A 23716-nucleotide genomic window follows, 5' to 3' on the forward strand; every position below is an offset into this window, starting at 1 on the left:
TGAAGACCATATAGTCCTGGAGGCTTCTCATCTTAGTGCCATTATTTTCTAAATTATTCTTTAGTTGATTTATATCTGTTATGGTGAGTACCTATCCCTGAAACCTTCTATTTAAATGCTCATTAAAAATATGTTTAATGTGTTCATAATTTCCTCATTTTAATTTATAGTATTGTCATTATCAGTTTTTAAGGGGCTCACATTGCTTTTAACCATTGTGGTTTTCCTAATATAGTTGTAACAGTAGTCTGTGTTCATCCCCATATCTCTTGCAAGTTCTTTTTATACTCTCTTCATGTAGCTCTCAACATTGTTTTACACCCTGCATTCTTCCTTTCTGCTGAAGTTAAAAGTTCCAGTCAGTATGTACAGTTCAACAGCAACCTGGATAATTGCTCACGTTAATAAATACTTAACCATTCATTGTTCACCGCCAGCACAAGAAGAAATTAATAAAATTGCATGGATACTGTTTAGAGGATATAGAATATTCCTGCTGTATTTCAAAAACAAATTAACTCTAACCATCCTCAACAAGCTAAGAGAGCTCCAATCAGGATATTTATACGATTGTAGGCAGCCAAGAAAATTATTCAAATGTAAAATATCAAACAATATAAATTGAGTACTGTCTGAAGACATAGGAAGTATTTCAGAATCTCACAATACAGTCTGGCCAACCATAGCTCTGTCAGAATTACCAGAGAGGCGATTTTCACAAGTGCCAGAGCTGCGGTTGCAATTGGAAGTTGAGTCATTTCCAAGAGTCGCCAAACAACTCCACCCAATAGCAATTAGTGCCAATTAACTGCCCCATTAATTGTAATTGTCTGTGAAGTCTTTCCCATGGGAAAATAAAGGGAAGTTGTTCATTACCCCCGCTTTGATTTTACAATGTTATACCCAGTTAACAATTTTCCCAGATTTCTTTTCAGAGCTATTTAGCCCTTGTCCATACAAAGTCGGAGTTAGCAGAACAAGAGATGAAATAACTTGATTTATTTAAAAGCTTTAAAATTGTATTATATTAAATTTCTTGCATTCTTAATCAATTATGTTTCTGTCAAAAAGGAATGAAAGGAAACTCTGGATGCTGCAAAATGTGTTATAACCTTTCTTTTGCTCATGGGATGTGGGCATTGTTAGATAGGCCAGCATTTATTGCCCATCCTTGGTTGCCTAGAGAACATTTCAGAGTCAACTACATTACTATGGGTCTGGAATCACATTAGACCAGACCAGGAAAGGATGGCAGTTTCCTTAATACAAGTAAAATACTGAATGTCAGAAATCTGAAATTAACAAAAGCAGAAGGCGCTAGAGAAACTCAGCAGGTCTGGCACCATCTGTGGAGAGAGAAATAGAGTTAACAGTCCAAGTCTGACAACTCATATTCTGTTGGATTTCCTTCCCTAGAGGACATTAGTGAACCAGATAGCTATTTTGTTATGACAATCAGTAATGGTTATACAGTCACCATTAGGCTAACTTTTAATTTCAGATTTTATTAAACTCAAATGTCACTTTTATGAAGACTATGAGCCTTAGCCCAGGTTTCTGAGTTACTCGTTCAGTGACATTACCATGACACCACTCCCTCTCCCAAGTGCAATTTTGAAGGCATTATTCTATCAATATTGCTGTGGAATCATGTACTTCCAATTGGAAGACCAGAAGGGACCTCAGTATGATATCTGAAAGAAAACATCTCTATCAGTGCAGCACACTCTCTGCAATGCACTGAAGTATCGGCTTGTTTAAAGATATAAAATGTGTTATGAGACTGAACACAATTTGATGCAGCTAGATTAGCCTCTGAGCAGGGATCGAACTGATTTCCTATTGCAGCGTGTTTGTAGCAAGACCTTTATTCAGTCTTGGTTTAAGCACATTGATGAATAGGACCAGCACAGTACATTTACTAATTCCACCGAGAAGCTGCAAGACATAGTTGTAGACTGAGAGAAGCCAGAAAAAATTACGATCAGGTTTAGGCAGTGCAACTTAACTGTACCATCAAATAAGCTGGACCTGTGTTTCAGCAATTAACACTTTTTTAAAATTCATTCATGGGATATGAACATCGCTGGCTGGGCCAGCATTTATTGCCCGTCCCTAGTTGCCCTTGAGAAGTGGTGGCGAGCTGCCTTCTGTAACGGCTGTAGTCCACTGCTGTGGGTTGACCCACAATGCCTTTAGGGAGGGAATTCTAGGACATTGACCAGCGACAGTGAAGGAACAGCGATATATTCCCCAGAGAGGATCATGAGTGGCTTGGAGAGGAACGTGCAGGCAGTGGTGTTCCTATGTATCTGCTGCCCTTATCCCTCTAGATGGTAGAGATCATGGGTTTGGAATGTTCTGTCTGAGGATCTTTGGTGAATTTCTGCTATGTATCTTATAGATCGTACAATCTGCTGCTACTGAGTATCTGTGGTGAGGGGGGTGGATGTTTGTGGATGTAGTGCCAATCTAGTGGACTGTTTTATCTTGATGGTGTCAAGCTTCTGGAGCTGCCCCCATCCAGGCAAGTGGGGAGTAATCCATCACACTCCTGACTTGTGCCTTGTAGATGATGGACAGGCTTTGGGGAGTCAGGATGTGAATTACTCACGGCAGCACTCCTAGTCTCTGACCTACCTCTTTTTGGTTTTTCTAATGTTTTTTAGAGTTCATTTGATTTCATGATTTTTCAGTTTTATTTTCTTGAACCAGAAAAAAAACAGAATGAAATAATAGATCTGTTTCAGTACTTCTTGATCATCCTTTGTGGCAAAGATGGTCATACTGATATTTTTTATTCATTTTGTGAGATGTGGACATTTCTGGTTGGCCAGCATTTCTTGCCTGTCCCTTGAGAAGGTGGTGGTGAGCTGCCTTCTTGAACCACTGAAGTCCACCTGCTGTAGGTTGACCCACAATGCCAGGGAGGGAATTCCAGGATTTTGACCCAGCAACAATGAAGGAATGGTGATACCATTCCAAGTCAGGATGGTGAATGGCTTGGAGGCGAACTTGCAAGTGATGGTGTTCCCATATATCTGCTGCCCTTGGGTTTGAAAGGTGCTGTCTGAGGGTCTTTGGTGAATCTCTGCAGTGCATCTTGTAGATAGTACACACTGCTACTGAGCGTTGGTGGTGGAGGAAGTGGATGCTTGTGGATGTAGTGCCAATCAAGTGAGCTGCTTTGTCCTGGATGGTGTCAAGCTTCTTGAGTGTTGTTGGGACTGCACCCATCCAGGCAAGTGGGGAGTATTCCATCACACTCCTGACTTGTGCTTTGTTGATGATAGACAAGCTTTGGGGAGTCAGGAGGTGATTTACTCACCACAATATTCCTAGCTTCTGACCTGCTCTTGTAGCCACTGTGTTTATGTGATGAGTCCAGTTGAGTTTCTGGTCAATGATAATCCCCGATTGTTGATAGTGGGGGATTCAGGGATGATGAGGCCATTGAATTAGATTGTCTCTTTTGGAGATGCCCATAGCCTAGCATTTGTGTGGCACGAATGTTACTTCCCATTTGTCAACCCAAGCCTGGATATTGTCCGGATGTTGTTCTATTTGAACATGGACTGCTTCAGTATCTTAGGAGTTGTGAATGGTGCTGAACATTGTGCAGTCATCAGCAAACATCCCAACTTCTGATTTTATGATGGTAGGAAGTTCATTGATGCAGTAGCTGAAGATGGTTAGGCCTTGGATTCTATCCTAAGGAAGTCCTGCAGAGATGATGCCCTGAGTTGAATTGATTGACCTCCAAACAATCATGATCATCCTCCTATGTGCCACATTATGACTCCAGCAAGCCAAGACTTTTCCCCCTGATAGCCATTACTTTCAGTTTTGCTCGGGCTCCTTAATGCCACGCTCAGTTGAATGCAGCCTTGATATCAAGGGCTGTCACTCTCACCTCAACTCTGGAATTCAGCTCTTTTGTCCATGTTTGAACCAAGGCTGTAATGAGGTCAGGAGTTGAGTGATCCCCTGGCAGAACCCAAACTGGATGTCATTGAACATGTTATTGCTGAGCAGCTGCTGCTTGATAGCACTGTTGGTGTTACCTTCCATCTACTTGTGATGATTGAGAGTAAACTGATGGGCAGTAATTGGCCGAGTTGGATTTGTCCTGCTTTTTATGTACAGGATATACCTGGGCAATTTTCCACATTGTCAGGTAGATACCAGAGTTTTAACTGTACTGAAAGAGCTTGGCTAGGGGAGTAGTAAGTTATGAAGCACAAGTCTTCAGTACTGTTGTCAGATCCTAAAGCCTTTGCAGTATCCAGTGCCTCCAATCTTTTATTGATACCACCTGCAGTGAATTGAATTGACTGAAGACTGGCATCTGTGTTGATGGAGAGTATTGGAGGAGGCCGAGATGGATTATCCACTCAGCACTTCTGGCTGAAGATTGCTGCGAATACTTCAGCCTTATCTTTTACACTGTTGTGTTGGGCCATTCCATCATTGAGGATATGGATATTTGTGGAGCCTCCTCCTCCAGTGATTCGTTTAATCATTCACGACTGGATGTGGCAGGTCTGCAGAGCTTAGATCTGATCCGTTTATTGCGGAATCAGTTAGCTCTGTCTATCACTTTCTGTTTATGATGCTGGGCATTCAAGTCATCCCCCTGTTTTGTACCTTCACTAGGTTGACACCTCATTTTTTGGCATACCTGGTGCTACTCCTGGCATGGCCTCCTCCAGAACCAGCATTGATCTCCTGGCTTGATGGTAATGGTTGAGTGGGGGATAGGCCAGGCCATGAGGTTGCAGATTGTGTTGGAGTATAATTCTGCTGCTGTTGGAGTATAATTCTGGGCCCTCAATGCCTCATAGATGCCTAGTTTTGATATGTTAAATCTGTTCAAGGTCTGTCCCATTTAGCATTATGATAGTCCCCCACACAACGCAATGGAGGGTACTTTCAATGTGAAGGCAGGACTTTGTTTCCACAAGGATTGTGTGGTGGTCACTCTTACCGACACTGTCATGGACAGATGCATCTGTAGGGCAGATTAGTAAGGATGAGGTCAAGTATGTTTTTCTCTCTTGTTGGTTCCCTCACCATCTGCTGCAGATCCAGTCGAGCAGCTATGTCCCTTAGGACCCAACCAGCTTGATCAGTAGTACTGCTGCTGGTGCTGGGCATTGAAATCCCCCAGCCAAGATTCATTTGTTGCCTTTGCTACCCTCAGTGTTTTCTCCAAGTGCTGTTCAACACGGAGGAGCACAGATTCAACAGCTGAGGGAGGAAGGTATGTGATAATCAGCAGGAGGTTTCTTTCCCCATGTTTAACCTGAAATCATGAGACTTCATGGATTCCGGAGTCAATGATGAGGATTCCCAGGGTGACTGCATCCCAACTGTATACACTGTGCCACCACCTCTGCCGGATCTGTTCTGCCAGTGAGACAGGACATATCCAGGGATAGCGATAGCATTCAGGACATTGTCTGTAAGGTATGATTCTATAAGTATGACGATGTCAGGCTGTTTCTTGACCACAGGTAGTTCTCCTATAATGCAATGGTTGCATTCTTGTGTGACCTCGCACTGCAGAAAATTTCGCTATAGAAAATCACCATAGAAAATCACATTACAGGGAAATGGCTGTAGAAAATCACTATACCTGTACAACAGAAAGTTTGCGTTATCCAAACAGCTTCCACTATTCATCAATTGCATTAGAGCCAATTTGCGTTAACAAAACATGCGTTACAGCAGAACTACCTGTAGTCTGTGAGACAGTTATCCCAATTTTGGCACTTTTCAGGGTTGAAAGGTCTGTTTCTGCAGTTGTCTCTTCTAGTGCCTAGGTCTGTGCCAGTTGGTCTGTCCAGTTTCATTTCTATAAGACTTTGTAGCGATTGATACAACTGAATGATTTGCCAGGCCTTACAAAGGGTAACTGATAGTCAACCACATTACTGTGGCTCTGGAGTCACATGTAGATCAGACCAGGTGAGGATGGCAAATTTCCCTCTCTGAAAAATATTAGTGAACCAAACGTAAAGCATAAAAAAAACTTCTTCTACAGAGAAGGAACTAACTTACAAAACAAATCTTAATTTAGCAATTGCATGTTCTTAACCATTCCCCACAATCTTGCGATTAACGCCTACAAACATAAATCTAAAATAGAATATTAATTTCAAGGATAAAAAAAGTCAGTCAGCTCGTCAAAGGTGATCACTCTACTACTGTGCCTCTTCCATCAGGCCATCCAAATGGTATTTTTGAGCACCCACTCAAGGAAAATGAATCTAAATAATTTTAGTCTTATTATTTGTTTAATGGTAGAAATATTATAAATTCTGTGTGCCAATGTGTATTCTTATCTTTAACTCAACAATATTACATTTTGATAACAACTAATGTGCAAAATCTGACCCTACCTATGCCAAACATTCATGGTACACTTTGAAGTTTTCCCGTAATTGACATCTTGTACATTTATGTATCAATGTATCATGGCATTGTTTCTAGATTGACACAGCAATGATAGTACAAACTAGCTACACCCACTTTGCAGAAGGTTTCTTTACTGATCTTAAAATTAAGTATGTAAATAATTTTGAAGCAGTTAAGCATATGGTTAATATGGAAACCTTTGGCTGATAATGCTCTTGACAGGCGCATTATGGTTTTTTAATGTAGCATCACTGTAATATTTTACCTTATGAGCATCTCAATTAGTGACGAGTTGGCTGAGAATCAATTATGCTCATAGTGTTTTTTTCCTTCGTGACAGTTGTGAAGGCTTCCCTGGTTTATGTTTGCACACGTGCATGAGATGATTCATTATAATGTCAACCTTTAACTAGCACCTACTACTTTTCAGAAGGAGAGAAGTTTAACTGAAAATGTTCATGATCTACAGATGGGATGGACTTATCGCCTCTAGTGAGACCTAATACATCAGTGATTGGACCCAAGGGATAGGCTTGGCTAAAATAACCAACAATATCTGAACGTGTGCATCTGTCACAAAAGCTGCTTTGATTGTTCTAAGTAAACAACACCAATCATGTATTGTGCTCTGTTTTCAAATCTTGAGATCTCTTGTACTGAATTCGTGTGGTGATTTTTCCAATGTTAACTTTACCGAAAAAAGCCTGTTTTTGGTTTGTTGAAAATAGCTGACGGTTAAGATTGCATCTGTAAAGCCTCTATACATTGTTTTTTAGCAAACTAGCTGACAGACAGTTCAGGTTAGAAATTGTGCTAGAGCTGATCAATGTGCCTTTAATAAACTTTCAGATTTTCTAACATATGATACATTTTCTGGCTTTTAAGCAATATTGAGAAATGCTTTGACTCTTGCGAATCAAACTGTTAAGTTTCAATTTTAACTCAGGCTGGCAATCATATGGTTGGCATGAGTCCAGAGAGTCAATACTGGGAGGGGGGTAGGCAGGTAAGGATTAGCAAGATTAGCTCCCAGAAGGTATGCTGGGTAGGAAAGGCAGTGGTGGAGTAAAATAGGGTTGTTAATGCATATAATGAATCTGCAATGACTGCTGTTATGGACCAGACAAGACTCGCTCAAAATATTTTAAGAAGATAGCCTAGACCCTAACTTTTTCTTATTTTAAAGGTAAATGTGAAGTGCAATTCGACTGGTCAAACTACTTCGACTGGTGTCATGTGACTTCTGACTCAGTTTTAATGAAACATGATAATCTCTGAGTCACTGACATCAGCAATAAAGGGGGTGGAATCTTCTGGTTCCCAGATGCAGGAAGGCTACTTTATTTTATGAGGTGATGCTATGTCAAAGCCCAGGCCTTCCCACCTGTATTAAGTTTCGGCTGGGAAATTAGGCCTTCTGACTGTTGCTGATTAAAACCCTTAAATGGTCAATTAAGGATCTATATGAAGGGTCTAAAATGGAAATTGCTGGAAAAGCTCAACTGAGAAAGGGTCACTTGACCTGAAACATTAACTCTGATTTCTCTCCACTGATACTGCCAGACATGCTGACCTTTTCCAGTAACTTCTGTTTTAGTGCAATAACAAGTGTAGAGCTAGATGAACACAGCAGGCCAAGCAGCATCATAGGTGTTCTGCAAAGCGGTCCCCAAGCCTCCGCTTGGTTTCCCCGATGTAGAGGAGGCCACAACGGGAACAGCGGATGCAGTATACCACATTAGCAGATGCGCAGGTGTCTCTGATTTACAGCATTTGCAGTTCTTTTGGTTTTTATCTACTGAAGGGTCTATTCGCCTCCATTTCAGGTGTGATGGAAAGATTCAGTCCACTGAACTGGTGAACTAGAGCAAGCAGATTGTTACTTGGGGGAGGTGACAGTCCATTGAGCATGATAAAAGCAGAAACAGAAACAGAGGCAGCTGGAAAAGCTCAGCAGGTCTGGCAGCATCAGCAGAGACAAATCAAAGTTAACGTTTCGGGTCCAGTGACCCTTCCTCAGCATGATAAAGAAACTTGCCAGTAGGTAGGGTGTTAGACAATAATACAACCAAAAGACATAGAAGCAGAAAAAGGTCATTCAACCCATCAAATCTGCTCTGCTATTCAGTGACATTGTGGTTGAGCTAAGCACCCTCAATTCCACTTTCCTGCCTGATTCCCACAACCCTTGATTCCCTTACTCATTAAAAATCTGTCTATGTTAGCCTTTATATACTTAAGAATGCAGCCTCAGCAGCCTTCTGTGGTAAGGTATTCCATAGATGCACAACCCTCCGAGAGACGAAATTTCTCTTTATCTCTGTCATTAATGTGCAATCCTTGCCCCCTGCCCTTCCCCACCCTTATGAGATTATCCCCTCTGGTCACTGAAAGACAACCATCTTCTTTTGCTTCCAATCCCCTTGCCTGAGAATCCCCTGCAAGCCCCAGAAAATACCCCCCAGTTCTTGCCAAAAAGCACTTTCCTGAGACCTTTGGTCCCACAGTGTAAGATTTTGGCAATGACCATGGCAAAGCCAAATGCAAGATCTGTCAGCATCTTTTAGAATTAGATTTGAGAATTAGCTCTTATTGTCATGTGTACTCAAGTACAGGGCTACAGGAGTGCAATGAAAAGTGTACAACGTTGCCATTTTCTGGTGCGATCTTAGATATAAAAAAACAGAATTTTTTTTCCTTTATTCATTCACAGGATGAGGGCTAGACAGCATTTATTGCCTGTCCCTAATTGCCCAGAGGGCAGTTCAGAGTCAACCACATTGCTGTGGGCCTGGAGTCACATGTAGGCCAGACTAGGTAGGGATGGCAGTTTCCTTCCCTAAAGGACATTAGTGAACCAGATGGGTTTTTCCAACAATCAACAATGAATTCACAGTCATCATTAGACTCTTAACTCAGATATTTATTGAGTTCAAATTCCACCATCTGCTGTGGCGGGATTCGAACCTGGGTCCCCAGAACATTATCTGAATCTCTGGATTAACAGTCCAGCGATATTACCACTAGGCCATCACATTAGAGAAAAGAAAACATCTTAAATACAAAAACCAGAACTTAACAAAAAAGCAAAGGCAGGAATAAAAGAAGCAGAGCCAAGAGGAAAGGAGAACTTCCAGAACTTAAGGTTTTATCTCCAGAAAGCGAGGTGGGCCACTAAGTGAGTCTGTGCTGACAATGCAGGCACCCAGGCCTAACCACGGCCTGGAGCCTCGGCCAGCCTGTGACATCCCTCTGTACTGAGCACAGTCAGCAGCCCTCGCTAGGTGGGAATTCAGCCCCCAGGGGTCTTGATTTCAGAGAAAGGCCCACCACTGCCCTCCAAACCGCCTGATTGAAGAAAGATCCAGTGAGACCTGCTGTGAAAAGGTCACAGCTCGGGTGTCTCACTACCACCTCAGCAAGCAAGCAGGACAGTTGATGAAAACAGAAGAATTCAGGCCTGGAAAGTTCCTGGTAATATACAACAGTGAATCACTGGCTTCCTGTCATTCACATGGATTCTCTGCATCACTTCTAGTCATTCACAATCTTTCAGTAACAAAAGAACAAAGAACAAAGAAAATTACAGCACAGGAACAGGCCCTTCGGCCCTCCAAGCCTGCGCCAATCCAGATCCTCTATCTAAACCTGTCGCCTATTTTCCAAGGATCTGTATCCCTCTGCTCCCTGCCCATTCATGTATCTGTCCAGATACATCTTAAATGATGCTATCATGCCCGCCTCTACCACCTCCGCTGGCAACACGTTCCAGGCAACCACCACTCTCTGCGTAAAGAACTTTCCACGCATATCTCCCTTAAACTTTTCCCCTCTCACCTTGCAATCGTGACCCCTAGTAATTGAGTCCCCCACTCTGGGAGAAAGCTTCTTGCTATCTACCCTGTCTATACCTTTTATGATTTTGTAGACCTCAATCAGGTCCCCCCTCAACCTTTGTCTTTCTAATGTAAATAATTGTAATCTACTCAACCTCTCTTCATAGCTAGTGCCCTCCATACCAGGCAACATCCTGGTGAACTTCCTCTGCACCCTCTCCAAAGCATCCACATCCTTTTGGTAATGTGGTGACCAGAACTGTACGCAGTATTCCAAATGTGGTCGAACCAAAGTCCTATACAACTGTAACATGACCTGCCAACTCTTGTACTCAATACCCCGTCTGATGAATGAAAGCATGCCGTATGCCTTCTTGACTACTCTATCGACCTGCGTTGCCACCTTCAGGGTAGAATGGACCTGAACACCCAGATCTCTATAAGCATCAATTTTCCCCAGGGCTTTTCCATTTACCATATAGTTCGCTCTTGAATTGGATCTTCCAAAATGCATCACCTCACATTTGCATGGATTGAACTCCATCTGCCATTTCTCCAACCAACTCTCCAATCTATCTATATTCTGCTGCATTCTCTGACAGTCCCCTTCGCTATCTGCTACTCCACCAATCTTAGTGTCATCTGCAAACTAGCTAATCAGACCATCTATATCTTCCTCCAGATCATTTATGTATATAACAAACAACAGTGGTCCCAGCACGGATCCCTGTGGAACACCACTGGTCACAGTTCTCCATTTTGAGAAACTCCCTTCCACTACAACTCTCTGTCTCCCTTTGCCCAGCCAGTTCTCTATCCATCTAGCTAGTACACCCTGGACCCCATGCGACTTCACTTTCTCCATCAGCCTACCATGGGGAACCTTATCAAATGCCTTACTGAAGTCCATGTATATGGCATCTACAGCCCTTCCCTCATCTGTCAACTTTGTCACTTCCTCAAAGAATTCTATCAAGTTGGTAAGACATGACCTTCCCTGCACAAAACCGCGCTGTCTATCACTAATAAGCCCATTTTCTTCCAAATGTAAATAGATCCTATCCCTCAGTATCTTCTCCAGCAGCTTCCCCACCACTGACGTCAGGCTCACTGGCCTATACTTACCTGGATTATCCTTGCTACCCTTCTTAAACAAGGGGACAACACTAACAATTCTCCAGTCCTCCGGGACCTCACCCATACTCAAGGATGCTGCAAAGATATCTATTAAGGCCCCAATTATTTCCTCTCTCGCTTCCCTCAGTAACCTGGGATAGATCCCATCCAGACCTAGGGACTTGTCCACCCTAATGCCTTTTAAAATACCCAATACTACCACCCTCCTTATGCTGACTTAACCTAGAGTAATCAAACATCTATCCCTAACCTCAACATCCGTCATGTCCCTCTCCTCAGTGAATACCGATGCAAAGTACTCATTAAGAATCTCACTCATTTTCTCTGATTCCTTGCATAACTTCCTTCCTTTGTCCTTGAGTGGGCCAACCCTTTCTCTAGTTACCCTCTTGCTCCTTATGTATGAATAAAAGGCTTTGGGATTTTCCTTAACCCTGTTTGCTAAAGATATTTCATGACCCATTTTAGCCCTCTTAATTTCTCGTTTCAGATTGGTCCGACTTTCCCGATATTCTTCCAAAGTTTCGTCTGTTTTCAGTCACCTAGACCTTATGTATGCTTCCTTTTTCCTCTTTTCTAGTCTCACAATTTCACCTGTCATCCATGGTTCCCTAAACTTGCCCTTTCTATCCCTCATTTTCACAGGGACATGTCTGTCCTATACTCTAATCAACCTCTCTTTGAAAGCCTCCCACATATCAAATGTGGATTTATCCTCAAACAGCTGCTCCCAATCCACATTGCCCAGCTCCTGCCAAATTTTGCTATCGTTAGCCTTCCCCCAATTCAGCACTCTTCCCTTAGGAACACTCTCGTCTTTGTCCATGAGTATTCTAAAACTTACGGAATTGTGATCACTATTCCCAAAGTAATTCTCTACTGAAACTTCAACCACCTGGCCGGGCTCATTCCCCAATACCAGGTCCAGTATGGCCCCTTCCCAAGTTGGACTATTTGCATACTGCTCTAGAAAACCCTCCTGGATGCTTGTTACAAATTCTGCTCCATCTAAACCCTTAACACTAAGTAAATCCCAGTCAATGTTGGGAAAATTAAAATCTCCCATCACCACTATCCTGTTGCTCCTACATCTTTCCATAATCTGTGTACATATTTGTACCTCTATCTCACGCTTGCTGTTGGGAGGCCTGTAGTACAGCCCCAACATTGTTACCACACCCTTCCTATTTCTGAGCTCTGCCCGTATTGTCTCACTGCTCGAGTCCTCCATAGTGCCCTCCTTCAGCACAGCTGTGATATCCTCTTTGACCAGTAATGCAACTCCTCCACCCCTTTTACCTCCCTCTCTATCCTGCCTCAAGCATCTATATCCTGGGATATTTAGTTGCCAATCTTGCCCTTCCCTCAACCAAGTCTCAGTAATAGCAATAACATCATACTCCCAGGTACTAATCCAAGCCCTAAGTTCATCTGCCTTACCTACTACACTTCTCGCATTAAAACAAATGCACCTCAGACCACCTGTCCCTTTGCGTTCATCATCTGCTCTCTGCCTACTGTTCCCCTTAGTCACACTGACTTCATTATCTAGTTCCTTACAGACTTTAGTTACTACCTCCTTACTGTCCACTAACCTCCTCATTTGGTTCCCATCCCCCTGCCACATTAGTGTAAACCCTCCGCAACAGCGTTAGCAAAAGCACCCCCTAGGACATTGGTTCCAGTCCTGCCCAGGTGTAGACCGTCCGATTTGTAATATTCCCACCTCCCCCAGAACCGGTCCCAATGTCCCAAAAATCTGAACCCCTCCCTCCTGCACCATCTCTCAAGCCATTCATTTATCCTGCCTATTCTTTCATTTCTACTCTGACTAGCACCTCTACTTTCAGTACAAGCAGGGCCATGGGAGAACTGACTAGTTTAAGTTTGTTCTCTGATTAGTTCTTCTTCGGTATTATGCAAAGCTGAATTCTCAGAAAAGTAAAGCTGGTCTGAGCTGGATCCACATTGTTTACAGCTCCATCACTAACCCACACTACCTATTGAATATGGCTCCCTGGTGGGGAAAAGGGGGTTGGCGAATCGTTGCTGCACTGAGCTATCTAACCCAAATTTCAAGATTTGTTCATATCTGATTTTGAACAACGAAGACTGAAATATACATCTTCGATTTTCACATTTATGACTAATCAATTTAAAGTGTCCTGACCCTGTTGCTAGTGTAGCTGATGGAGATGCTGGGGGAGCATAACACTAACATATTAAATTATTTAAAAGCGTTATGGTAGGTGATGTGTTGAATGTTTTGCCTCTGGTTAAGGCTACCCCTGGGGCAGCCCTCTTGTACTGGCAGTAACTCTAAATCTTTAATGAAACAATTTAAACCAAGTCCACACTGGACAGATTGATACTCTGTCTCAGAGAGTAGCTACTCCATCACTGAGTTAACTGCAACTGATTCCTACCAGATCATTTCTCCTCAGTGGAAATCTACTGCATCTTTTTTGAGAAAAAAATGTTGTCAATTTCAATTCCTGGTGGAGTCATTTGGAACAAAGAAGAAGCAGCAATTTTGGTTCTTTTGCCTCAGTCTTAAATCTCTTTTTCCGTCCTCCAGTAATAATATTAAAGCGAGCAAAGTAATACGTCAAAACTGAGACAAAGTAGAGCAAAATGCAGGCTTTTGAAATTTCTAGTCCCTGTTAATGTTTAATATTAAACGTTATAAATACATTCTGAGGAAGGGTCACTCGACCTGCAACATTAACACTGATTTCTCTCCACAGAGGTTGCCAGACCTGCTGAGCTTTTCTAGCAATCTCTATTTTTGATATAAATATATGCTCATTGCTAGGACCAGGGTAAGTGTAAAGGTTCTTGTAGAACCAAATTAATATCATTTTTTTTTCCTCTGTGGCTATTTTTCAGCATTTGCCCAGTTTTGGCCCCTACCTGGAGAAACGTAAGAGGATTATAGCAGACCATAAACTGAAACAGAAGGAGCTGAATGAGATGTATCAGGACCCTGATGAAACACCATATACAGTCAAGAAGCCCATTCCAAGAGTTCAGGTAATAAGACCAATGATAGTTAAAACCTGCAGATAAGTTACACCTTTAACATGGAAGGCAAAAACACATCATACTTCACAGTGACGTATGGAAAAAATTGACTGGCAAGCCAAAGAATGAAATATTACAAGGTGATGACCAAAAGCCTTCTGGATGAACCAGGTCTTACACAGAGTCTTAAAGGAGAAGGGACAGATAGAGGATTTTAAGAAAAAAGCACCAGGATGATGAGCTGGCTGAAGGCATCACTACCACATCAGGGCAAAAGAAGTGGTGGTTGAGCAAATTCATAGCAGAGGTATGAAGAGATATTATGCCTGGAGATTTCAATGAAAGGGCAATGTGACACTTTACATGGACTTAAATACAAGTGCGAGAATTTTAAATTTGAAATTACAGGCAATTGGTTCTCAGTTTAGGTCCGCAAAGACACGCGTAATAGGTGAGCTGGACTTGGGGTACAAATTTCAGATAGAGAGATCAGCTGAAGTTTATGGAAGTACAGATTAGCCAGGAATACAATGGATAAAACAATGCCAGAAGTGACAGAAGCATGATTTAGAATTTCTGCTTTCTATGGTTTAAGGGACAAACAGATGCAACCATTGTTACAGAGGTGAATGTAAAGCAGTGTTTGAGATGGAGAGGATCAGAAATCAGAAATATATCTTAGGGTTTAATGGGACACCAAGATCATCAGCAATCTGATTTGGCTAGGCAGAAGGGTACAAAATTTGTTGGAGGGAAATTCAATGGTTTTGTCCATTCTAACACTCAACTCAACAGGACAGAGAGGATGGAATGGTCAAGAGAGGAGATGGAGAGGTGGAATCACCTCCAAGTCTATGTTGCCAATGGGAGACAGGTCCATGAGGAAGTTGGAGCCAGATTAAAACAAAATTCCTTGGAGACATGTACATTATGGAGATCAGAAAGATTATCTAACTGTTGGGGAATTCTGATTGCAATCAGATCAGTCATCCCATGAGTTGGAAAACTTAGAAGAGATGTTGGCAGAAGATGGTGTGCTCAATCACACGAAAAACAGCCAAGGTCTACAAGGACCATACTAATAGACAATGTGAATTGTGAATTTGGCTGGTACAGTTTTAAGGGTACAATTCTGTTTGGAGATTTAGACAGAATTGTCTGGGAAGAATTTGGGAAAGAACACATTCAAGGACTTTTGAAAAGAAAGTGAGAGATGAAATCTAGCAATAGGTTGCAAGTACAAAAAGATGAAAAATGAATTGTTGGAAAAGCTGCGTGATAATATCAATTTTTTATGTTGCTGGCCAGCAGGAAAAGAAATTGCTTTGTTAGCACTTTCAAAGTCCATAAAGATATTCTAATGATTATTCAAGGGAGCAGAAGAGGCAGAGATAAGAAAGAAGTTGAAAATAGAGAACAAAATGCCAAAATGATACTGCAGCAAACATGGATTTGGCAGAGGAGTGTTGTCCAATTAGACATGTCTCAGATGTTAACAGAGGATTTACTTCCTGACTTCAAGTACATAAGGAGTGGGGAGTTTTAATCTCCAGGTTTAGGTGAAATGAGAAGTTAAGTCACTAAAATGTGAATACTGACTCTAACCCACTTACAACCAGTTTTAACAAGCAAGCTGGAGTCAAGTCATCAACCCATGCCCAGGATGTGGGTTGGAAATTTAAATGTTATATCAGGCCATGTGCTGCATTGTGACCCATGACTATAAATTGAACTTTGGCTAACTGGGTGTTCTGAGCCTTGAGAAGCCCTGCAGATAAAGGAAAGTGAAAACTGTCATTTCTAAAGGTAAGTGCCACTTTCCTGCCAGATCCAGATTCTCTGCTGCACTCAAACTCTGCAAGTCAACAATCTCCATCCTCAGACTTTCCAAACTCAACTTTGCCCCCTTTGCCTCATGTCTTATACAACATTCCTCCAAACATCAATGTTCCTCCCAAATACCCACCACTCTCACCCCAACCCCCAGATTCCAAGTGCCATACTCTGCCCAACCCCAGCCTCTGATCCCATAGGGCACTGATCTCCAATCCTACTGCTCCCAACCGCCGATCTCTGACTCCTCTTCCCTCCCCCAAAATCCATGTGACCCTCACCAGCATCCAAGTCACAGCCTCCTTTTCCCCCAGTCTTCCCAGCTTTCATTTGTCCTCCTCCACTCCCACTAAATGACTGAGAGACAGACAGGCTCTCAAAGTGGCTCGCAATAGCCAAGAAATGCCAGTCACTAAGGTCCTGTTAATAAATACTGCAGGGTTTGAGAGAAAACTGTTCACTGGGTTTCCTGACTTCAGGGAAGCAAATACTACTTCCCCCACCCTTCTACCATCCTCCTTCTCCACCAAAACCACATCTTCCCCATCTCTGAGTAGATATTCAACTTCTTATATCAATTAAATCAAAAAGGAAACACTCAGATATTACATTAATGTAAAAAATATGTGTAATTATATTTTTACAACACTGTACAGTTTTATTGGAACATTTCAGTTCTTTTCAAGAATATGCATCTTTATGAATTAAAAAAATGTGTATCTTAAAATAAGGGTTAAATATAGCTGCTGTTTTCTTTTAAATAGGCTTTCTCAGTCATCAGCAGTAGATATGCTTCCAATTTATGGTCATCACCAAATACTTTTCTTAGGTTTCTCTCAATCAGTCACTACAGCATCCTTCAAAGTCATTGTGCTGTTTTAAAAGAATCATACCACTTTGTAAAATGGATTGGGGAAAATAGTTAATGTTAATATAGTGCAATAAGTATAACATTCAGATAAGCAAGTAGTAACATTCTTGTCACACAAGCTAAGTAATGACCATCTCCAACGAAAGAGAATCAATGATTTTTCCTTTGTTATTCCTCCACCATTAACATCCTGAGGGTCAGGTGATGAAGGAGCAGCGCTCTGAAAGCTTGTGATTTCAAATAAACTTGTTGGATTTTAACCTGGTGTTGTGTGACTTCTGACTTTGTCCCTGGAAGAGGAAACACAAGTAGACAAGGCGGTCAAGAAGGCAGATGGCATGCTTGTCTTCATCAGTCAGAGCATTGAGTATTAATGTCAACAAGTCAGGTTGCAGCTGTATAAGACTTTAGTTGGGCTATATTTGCGTATTGTGTGCAGATCCAGTTACCACACTATAGGAAGCATGTGGAGACCTTGGAGAGGGCTGTCCAACTTGGATTGTTTTTGCAAGAGCATCAGATGCTTATTAGTGGGAGGAAGTAGGGCAACCTGATCAAAGCATATAATAGTATGAGAGGCATGAGTATGGTGGACAGCCGAGTCTTCTTTTCCCAGTGGCATAGGTTTAAGGTGAGAGGAGAAAAGCTTAAAGAAGATGTGCGAGGCTAGTTTTTTTCACAGTGAGGGTGGTAGGTGCCTGGAGCATGCTGCCAGCAGAGGTGGTAGAAGCAGATACGATAGCAACAAGTAAGAGGCATTAGGACAGACACGTGAACAGTCAGGAAATAGAGGGATATGCTCCATGTGCAGGCAAATGGGATTAGTTTAGGATGGCACCATGGTTGGAATGCACATGGTGGACTGAAGGGCCTGTTCCTGTACTTTACTGTTTTATGTTCTAAGAAGAACAAGTGCAGCAGGTGCCTGGGAACACCACCACCTCCAAGGTACACTACAACAGCAGTTCAAGAAAGTGGATCACCACTACATTCTCAAGGTCAATTATGTACAGGAAATAAATGCAAGCCTTGACAATAACATTCACATTACACGACTGAGTGGAACAGAGCTTCAAAATCGTTTCTGAGATAAAAGATGAAGCAAAGTTAAAAACATGGAATAATTCAGTAAAATAATTGCTTAGTTCATGAAATAATCAGGTTTGGTTACTTGAATGTTATTATTCTCAGAACTAGAGCTTTATTTTTTATTCATGTGTAATTATTCTGAAAATACAATATTAAAATACCAGACATTTGGCTCATGGACTATTAACCTGTACTATACTAGCCCACACATTTATCAAAGTTTGTAAATTGCTTGAAAATTTCTACATATTTTTGCCTTTCTAAATTACGCTGAACATTTCTCATGTACTTATGCAGGAAATAATTGGTAGAACTCTGCCACATATTGGAGCCTATGGTGTCCTGAATAACAAGGAGCACGTAGTAGCTTTGATTGATGAAGAAATGTGCATTAACTGTGGAAAATGCTACATGACTTGTAATGACTCTGGTTACCAGGTAAGAAGCCTTTAATAATGAACACTATGTGCATTATCGCAACTGATTTATTGGGCATTTGGATGTACAAATTGAAATCCTTGTGTATATCTGTTACAAGGAAATCTTTAGCAGGACGCAGTTTCCTGGGGCCAACCAAACTGAAGACTTTATGGCCTCTAGTAAATAAATTTACACACAAAAATGTGCAGATAAATGAACATAAGTAAATTATTCATTTAAATAATAAGCTGTTAAAGCTAGATCCTTTTGTGGAATAAATGTTACTTCATTTGAGTCCGCGCCATTAGTTGCTGTTTTTAAACAATATTTTAACCAATTTAATGATGGTCTGAAATTAAATTCAGAATACTTTCTCAGACTCTTGCATCAGCACTTAATTTACAGGAGAAAATCACAGTCTCTTTAGAAATTCTTCTGGCTTTGCAGATGCCACAGGATTTCGACACCACCCATCCCCCCTAAACACTAACTGTTAATGTAGTTTAATTTCTCACAAGCTTCTATTTCCTGCCTTTCCTTCTCAAGTGATTAAGGCTATTTTGGAGCACCAGTCTAAGCTGGCTGGAGTCATGGCTAGAAAATGGGAAGATGGTTGTGTTGATTGGAAGTGTATCATCTCAGGACAAGGACATATTTTCAGAAATTTTTCAAGATCGTGTCCTCAGCCCAATCATTTTCAGCTGTTTCATCAATGAACTTTCCTCCTTCATAATGTCAGAAGTGGGCATATTCGTCAATGAGTGCACAACGTTTAGCACCATTCGTGACTCCTCTTCAGCAGTCCATGTCCAAATTCAGCAAGACCTGGTCTATATCTAGGTTTGGGTTAACAAGCAGCAACTATCATTTGGGTAAAATTCTGGGCAATGGGCATCTCTAATAAAAGACAATCTAACCATCAATCTTTAATGTACAATGTTGTTACCATTACCGAACCTCCCCATTATTAACAACCTGGGAGTTACCATTGACCAGAAACTGAACTGGACTTGCCACATAAATACATTGGTGACAAGAGCAAGTCAGCGGCTATGAATACTACAGTGATTAACTCATCTCCTGACTTCCCAAAGCCTTTCCAACTTCTACAAGTCACAAGTCAGGAGTCTGATGGAATATTCCCCACTTGTCTGGATGTATGCAACTCCAATAACACTCAAGAAGCTTCACACCATCCAGGACAAAGAAGCCTGCTTGGTTGGCATGACATAAATAACCAATCACTCCGCCACTGATGCTCAGTAGCAGCAGTGTGTACCATTTACTAGACGCACAACAGAAATTCACCAAATATCCTTGGACAGCAACTTCCAAACCCATGACCATTACCATTTCAAAGGGCAACAGCTGCAGATACAAGAGAATATCACCACCTGAAAGTTCCCCTCCAAGCTATTTACCATCCTGACAGGGAAATATTTTGACATTCCTTCAGTGCCATTGGATCAAAATCCTGGAATTTCCTCCCTTCTCAAAGGCAACTAAGGATGGACAATAAATGCTGACCTAGCCAACAAGGCCCCCATCCCATGAATAAATTTTTTAAAAATGCCCACATCTCTTCCTTCTGCTTTCTGACTTGGTGCAAATGCATCAGGGTCAGAGCCTTAGTTTTTGCAGGACATATTGGTGCACACATCCCAGTAGGAATCAGTGGATGTTTCCGCTAGTCTTAGCAAACTTCAAGCGAAGGTCTGCAACTTGTGCAGAAGTACTCAGTTCTTCCATGTAAGAAACGGACGGATCGGTGCCATATTTCAAGCCTGATCAAAGTATTTTCTTGTCACACTAGAATTTCAATAAAGCATTGCATAGATACCAGCTTCCACATAAAATAGTTTTATATTTATCTTGATCCCAGGAACTAAGATTCATACATACTTGAGGATAGATGTTTAACTCATCCCTCTGTCTTGCCCCCACCCCCACCCCCCACTGACCCGTTTTGGTTTGTGGAATGGTTAAAAATGAGAGTAGCCTCGGATTTTCCAAACTTCTTGCTTTCTTTACAAACCATTCCCTCCCCCAACTGCCCTGTTTCTGGCTGTATCAGGTTCACACTCTAGGAAAGAGCATCTTAACCAAGTTGCACTCTAATTACATTATCAGCTCTTCTTTCACATAAAGTATTGGATACTCCATCGACTAAGTTAAAGAGATGTAACACAACTTCATTGTCATCTCAAATTCTCCTAAAACCTTTCCATGGTTCATTTTCTTCATTCTTTCATGGGACATGGGCATCACTAGTATCATCAACATTTATTGCTCACCCCTAATTACTCGAACTGAGTGGCTTGCTAGAGGTCCATGCACCATTGTCCTTTGAGAGGCTGCATGGAAGTTGCCACGAAAAGGCTGAGTTAATTGAAAATTATTTACCTGAGTGTGGAGCTGACGGCAGCATGACTCCTTCATCCATCTTTGCTTTACTGGCCAGCTACTTAGGAATACATAATAGGTCTGTGGAGTTTGCCAGTCATTAAAATGAGGAGCAAGGCCGAATATTGATCGAGCCTCAGGCATTTCTGTTCCAGTTGAGAAATAGTTCCCTCCACCCATTTTGAGTCAGCAGGTGAGTGAAAACCAATGTTTATTGTTCAACCTTCAGAACAATCCATCGATCATTCAGACAACTTTGAGAATGGGGGGTATTTCCTGAACTTGATCATGGGATACATTGCTACAAAAATATTGAACCATTCCAAGTAAAAACCTCAGGATTGGCAGCCTGAACTCTCCAGGAATTAAAAATTAATGTCCCCAATGCTGCTGCAAGCAACTTTGGTGAAAAATCAGCTGGACATTAAACAGAAGATTTTCATTTATCATTTTTTGTTTGAAAATTTCTGTGTATTTGGTCATAAGCTGTTGTGGATGGATAAGAAATTTATTTAGCTGGGCTGATTACAAGTAGGGAGATTGTGGGCAGAAACCCCCAGGAATATGTCCTCTTTGAGTTGATAACCCTGTGACTCTACATTCCTACCGCTTCAGTAATTCCATGTCGCAGCCCCTTTCACCTCCCTGGCAACTCATTCCAGTTGTTCTAACCCTCCCTTTTAAAAAAGTATATCTATATTTTATATTGTTTGCAGCTCTGGATACGTTCCCTGTTAGAGATAGCCTAAAGACAGTTGGTTTGGGGCAAATTCAGAAATCTTCACATAAAATATAACAAACACATTTAAACGGCCTTCAGAAAAATCTGATTCACTTTATTAAACCGACATTTTTGATTTTACTGCTAGCTTCACAGCTTGTACTTCAGATATGTTACAGATTCTGTTGCTATAGTAACAGCCTAGATTACTGTAAATGATCACCATTATATTCACCTATCTGTCTTCAGGACAGGGGAAAAAGAGACTTTTAATTTCAATTTCAATTAATAGAAAGAGATGCATAGTAAATACACATAGTAAAAAAAGAATATGGTTTTTATTCTTAAGGAGATGATAATTAGGTTTTTGGTTTGGACAATTACAATTAAAATTCAAATTTTTGGCTCCTGTGATAGCAATCCTTGGAGCACTGGAAAATTCATTAGTTCTTTATTACCTTTTCTGCATATTATTTTGGAGTACAGGACAGTTTTTTATCCAGCTAGTTTTACATTGCATTTATTTCTGTCACATTTAATATAAAAGCAAACAGAAATGGAGACCCATGTCAATTCTCACATATTCTCTATAATGGTGTAGACTCAAGTCAACTACGGCCACTGACTTCAACTATGTTTACGAATTGCACCATGGTTTACTGAATTGCTTGCAGTAACAACCAAAATTTTAATCAGACCCGATTGTGTAATTTGTTGATGTTCTTTTGAGTGTATTAATTCCATTACATCAGAAAGTAACAGCCACCCTGTAACCATTATAACTAAACTAGTATTAGCTCTCCCTCTACATAACCTCCTGAACATCTGCTCTTAATCTGTGATGTTCACTGTTCAGGGAATTCTGTGCTTGGGCTCAATTAAGTCATTTTTCAACACATTCTAAATGTAGGCCTGTTTATACATGCAACTCGTGGGTAGGTGATGTCTTATGATAGCATGTTAAAAAGAATCAGTTTAAAATGCAATGTGATACTGACTTGGGAGCACAATTTATTCATGCACTATGCTGAGCATCAACCTTTGCAAATGTATGAAACTACACATGTCCTGGAAGCTGAGTGACTCAAATCATTAGGTGCTTGGTAACAGGGAGAAAATGAGATCAAATCAAGAGTTCCTTGTACTAGTACCTAAACCGTAATGGACAACTTGCACAGAAATAGATCAAACTGCTTAGCCCTCTTGCTTGGAAAAGACTGCCTGTTGAGTGGAAGTGAGGGGGGAATATTATAGTGGAGGCAAAACTAGCTAATAATCTAGCTACTAGCTCTTTAGGAGTTAAATTTCTTTCCCTTGTGCCTCTGATTGCCTATTAACATCCTTACATCCCTGAGCAGTTAAGGAAATAATTTAAAACCAAATAAGACCTAAAATATTACATCTTGTAGCAAGCTGAGTCTTTGCTAATGAAATATATGACTAAATTCATGGAAGTGTTAAGTAGCTTTTTGCTCATTAGTTGGAACCAGATGATCCAGATTCATAACACTTATTTTTAAATCAAGACAGTGAGTCAATAGCTTGAATCTACTCATTAGAACTTGTGAATCAAAAATCTGCCCTTTTTGCTATCTGTCTCTTTTTCTCCTGTCAATGAAGTACCCAAAACATGAGAATGGTTCTGCTCCAATTTACTGGTGGAAAAGAAAACATCTACAATATGTGGCTTTAATTAAAGTTTATACATGAGAGAATATCAGATAAAAATCACATAAATGTCACCTTAACAGATGGTCTACAGCCTGTATTTTCAGAAAGTAGTGAGATGTTGTCCAATCTTGAATTCATGGATGAGTTACAGGTTATCTAGTGAGACAATATCTGTAGCTTGATCAAAACCATGTAGTGAAAGGAGTGAATCTTCACTTTAATACAGCAGCTGTGGCACTTCCATTGTCTCATAATAAGAATTTGAGAGGCCAAAGAAAATTCAGCATACCC

At 41.1% G+C, this 23716-nt stretch overlaps 1 protein-coding gene across 1 annotated transcript in view; it reads left to right on the forward strand.

Moving 5' to 3' along the window:
- Positions 1-23716, forward strand: part of dpyda.1 (dihydropyrimidine dehydrogenase a, tandem duplicate 1) — a 619381-nt gene that overhangs the window by 575099 nt on the left and 20566 nt on the right. Inside the window, exons 20-21 of the mRNA XM_048601540.1 lie at positions 14283-14426; positions 18508-18648. Of these exons, the coding sequence (XP_048457497.1) occupies positions 14283-14426; positions 18508-18648 (285 nt within the window). The remainder of the gene's footprint in view (positions 1-14282; positions 14427-18507; positions 18649-23716) is intronic.

Source organism: Rhincodon typus, chromosome 10 (assembly GCF_021869965.1).
Source record: "Rhincodon typus isolate 14 chromosome 10, sRhiTyp1.1, whole genome shotgun sequence".
In the NCBI taxonomy this organism is placed as follows: Eukaryota; Metazoa; Chordata; class Chondrichthyes; order Orectolobiformes; family Rhincodontidae; genus Rhincodon; species Rhincodon typus.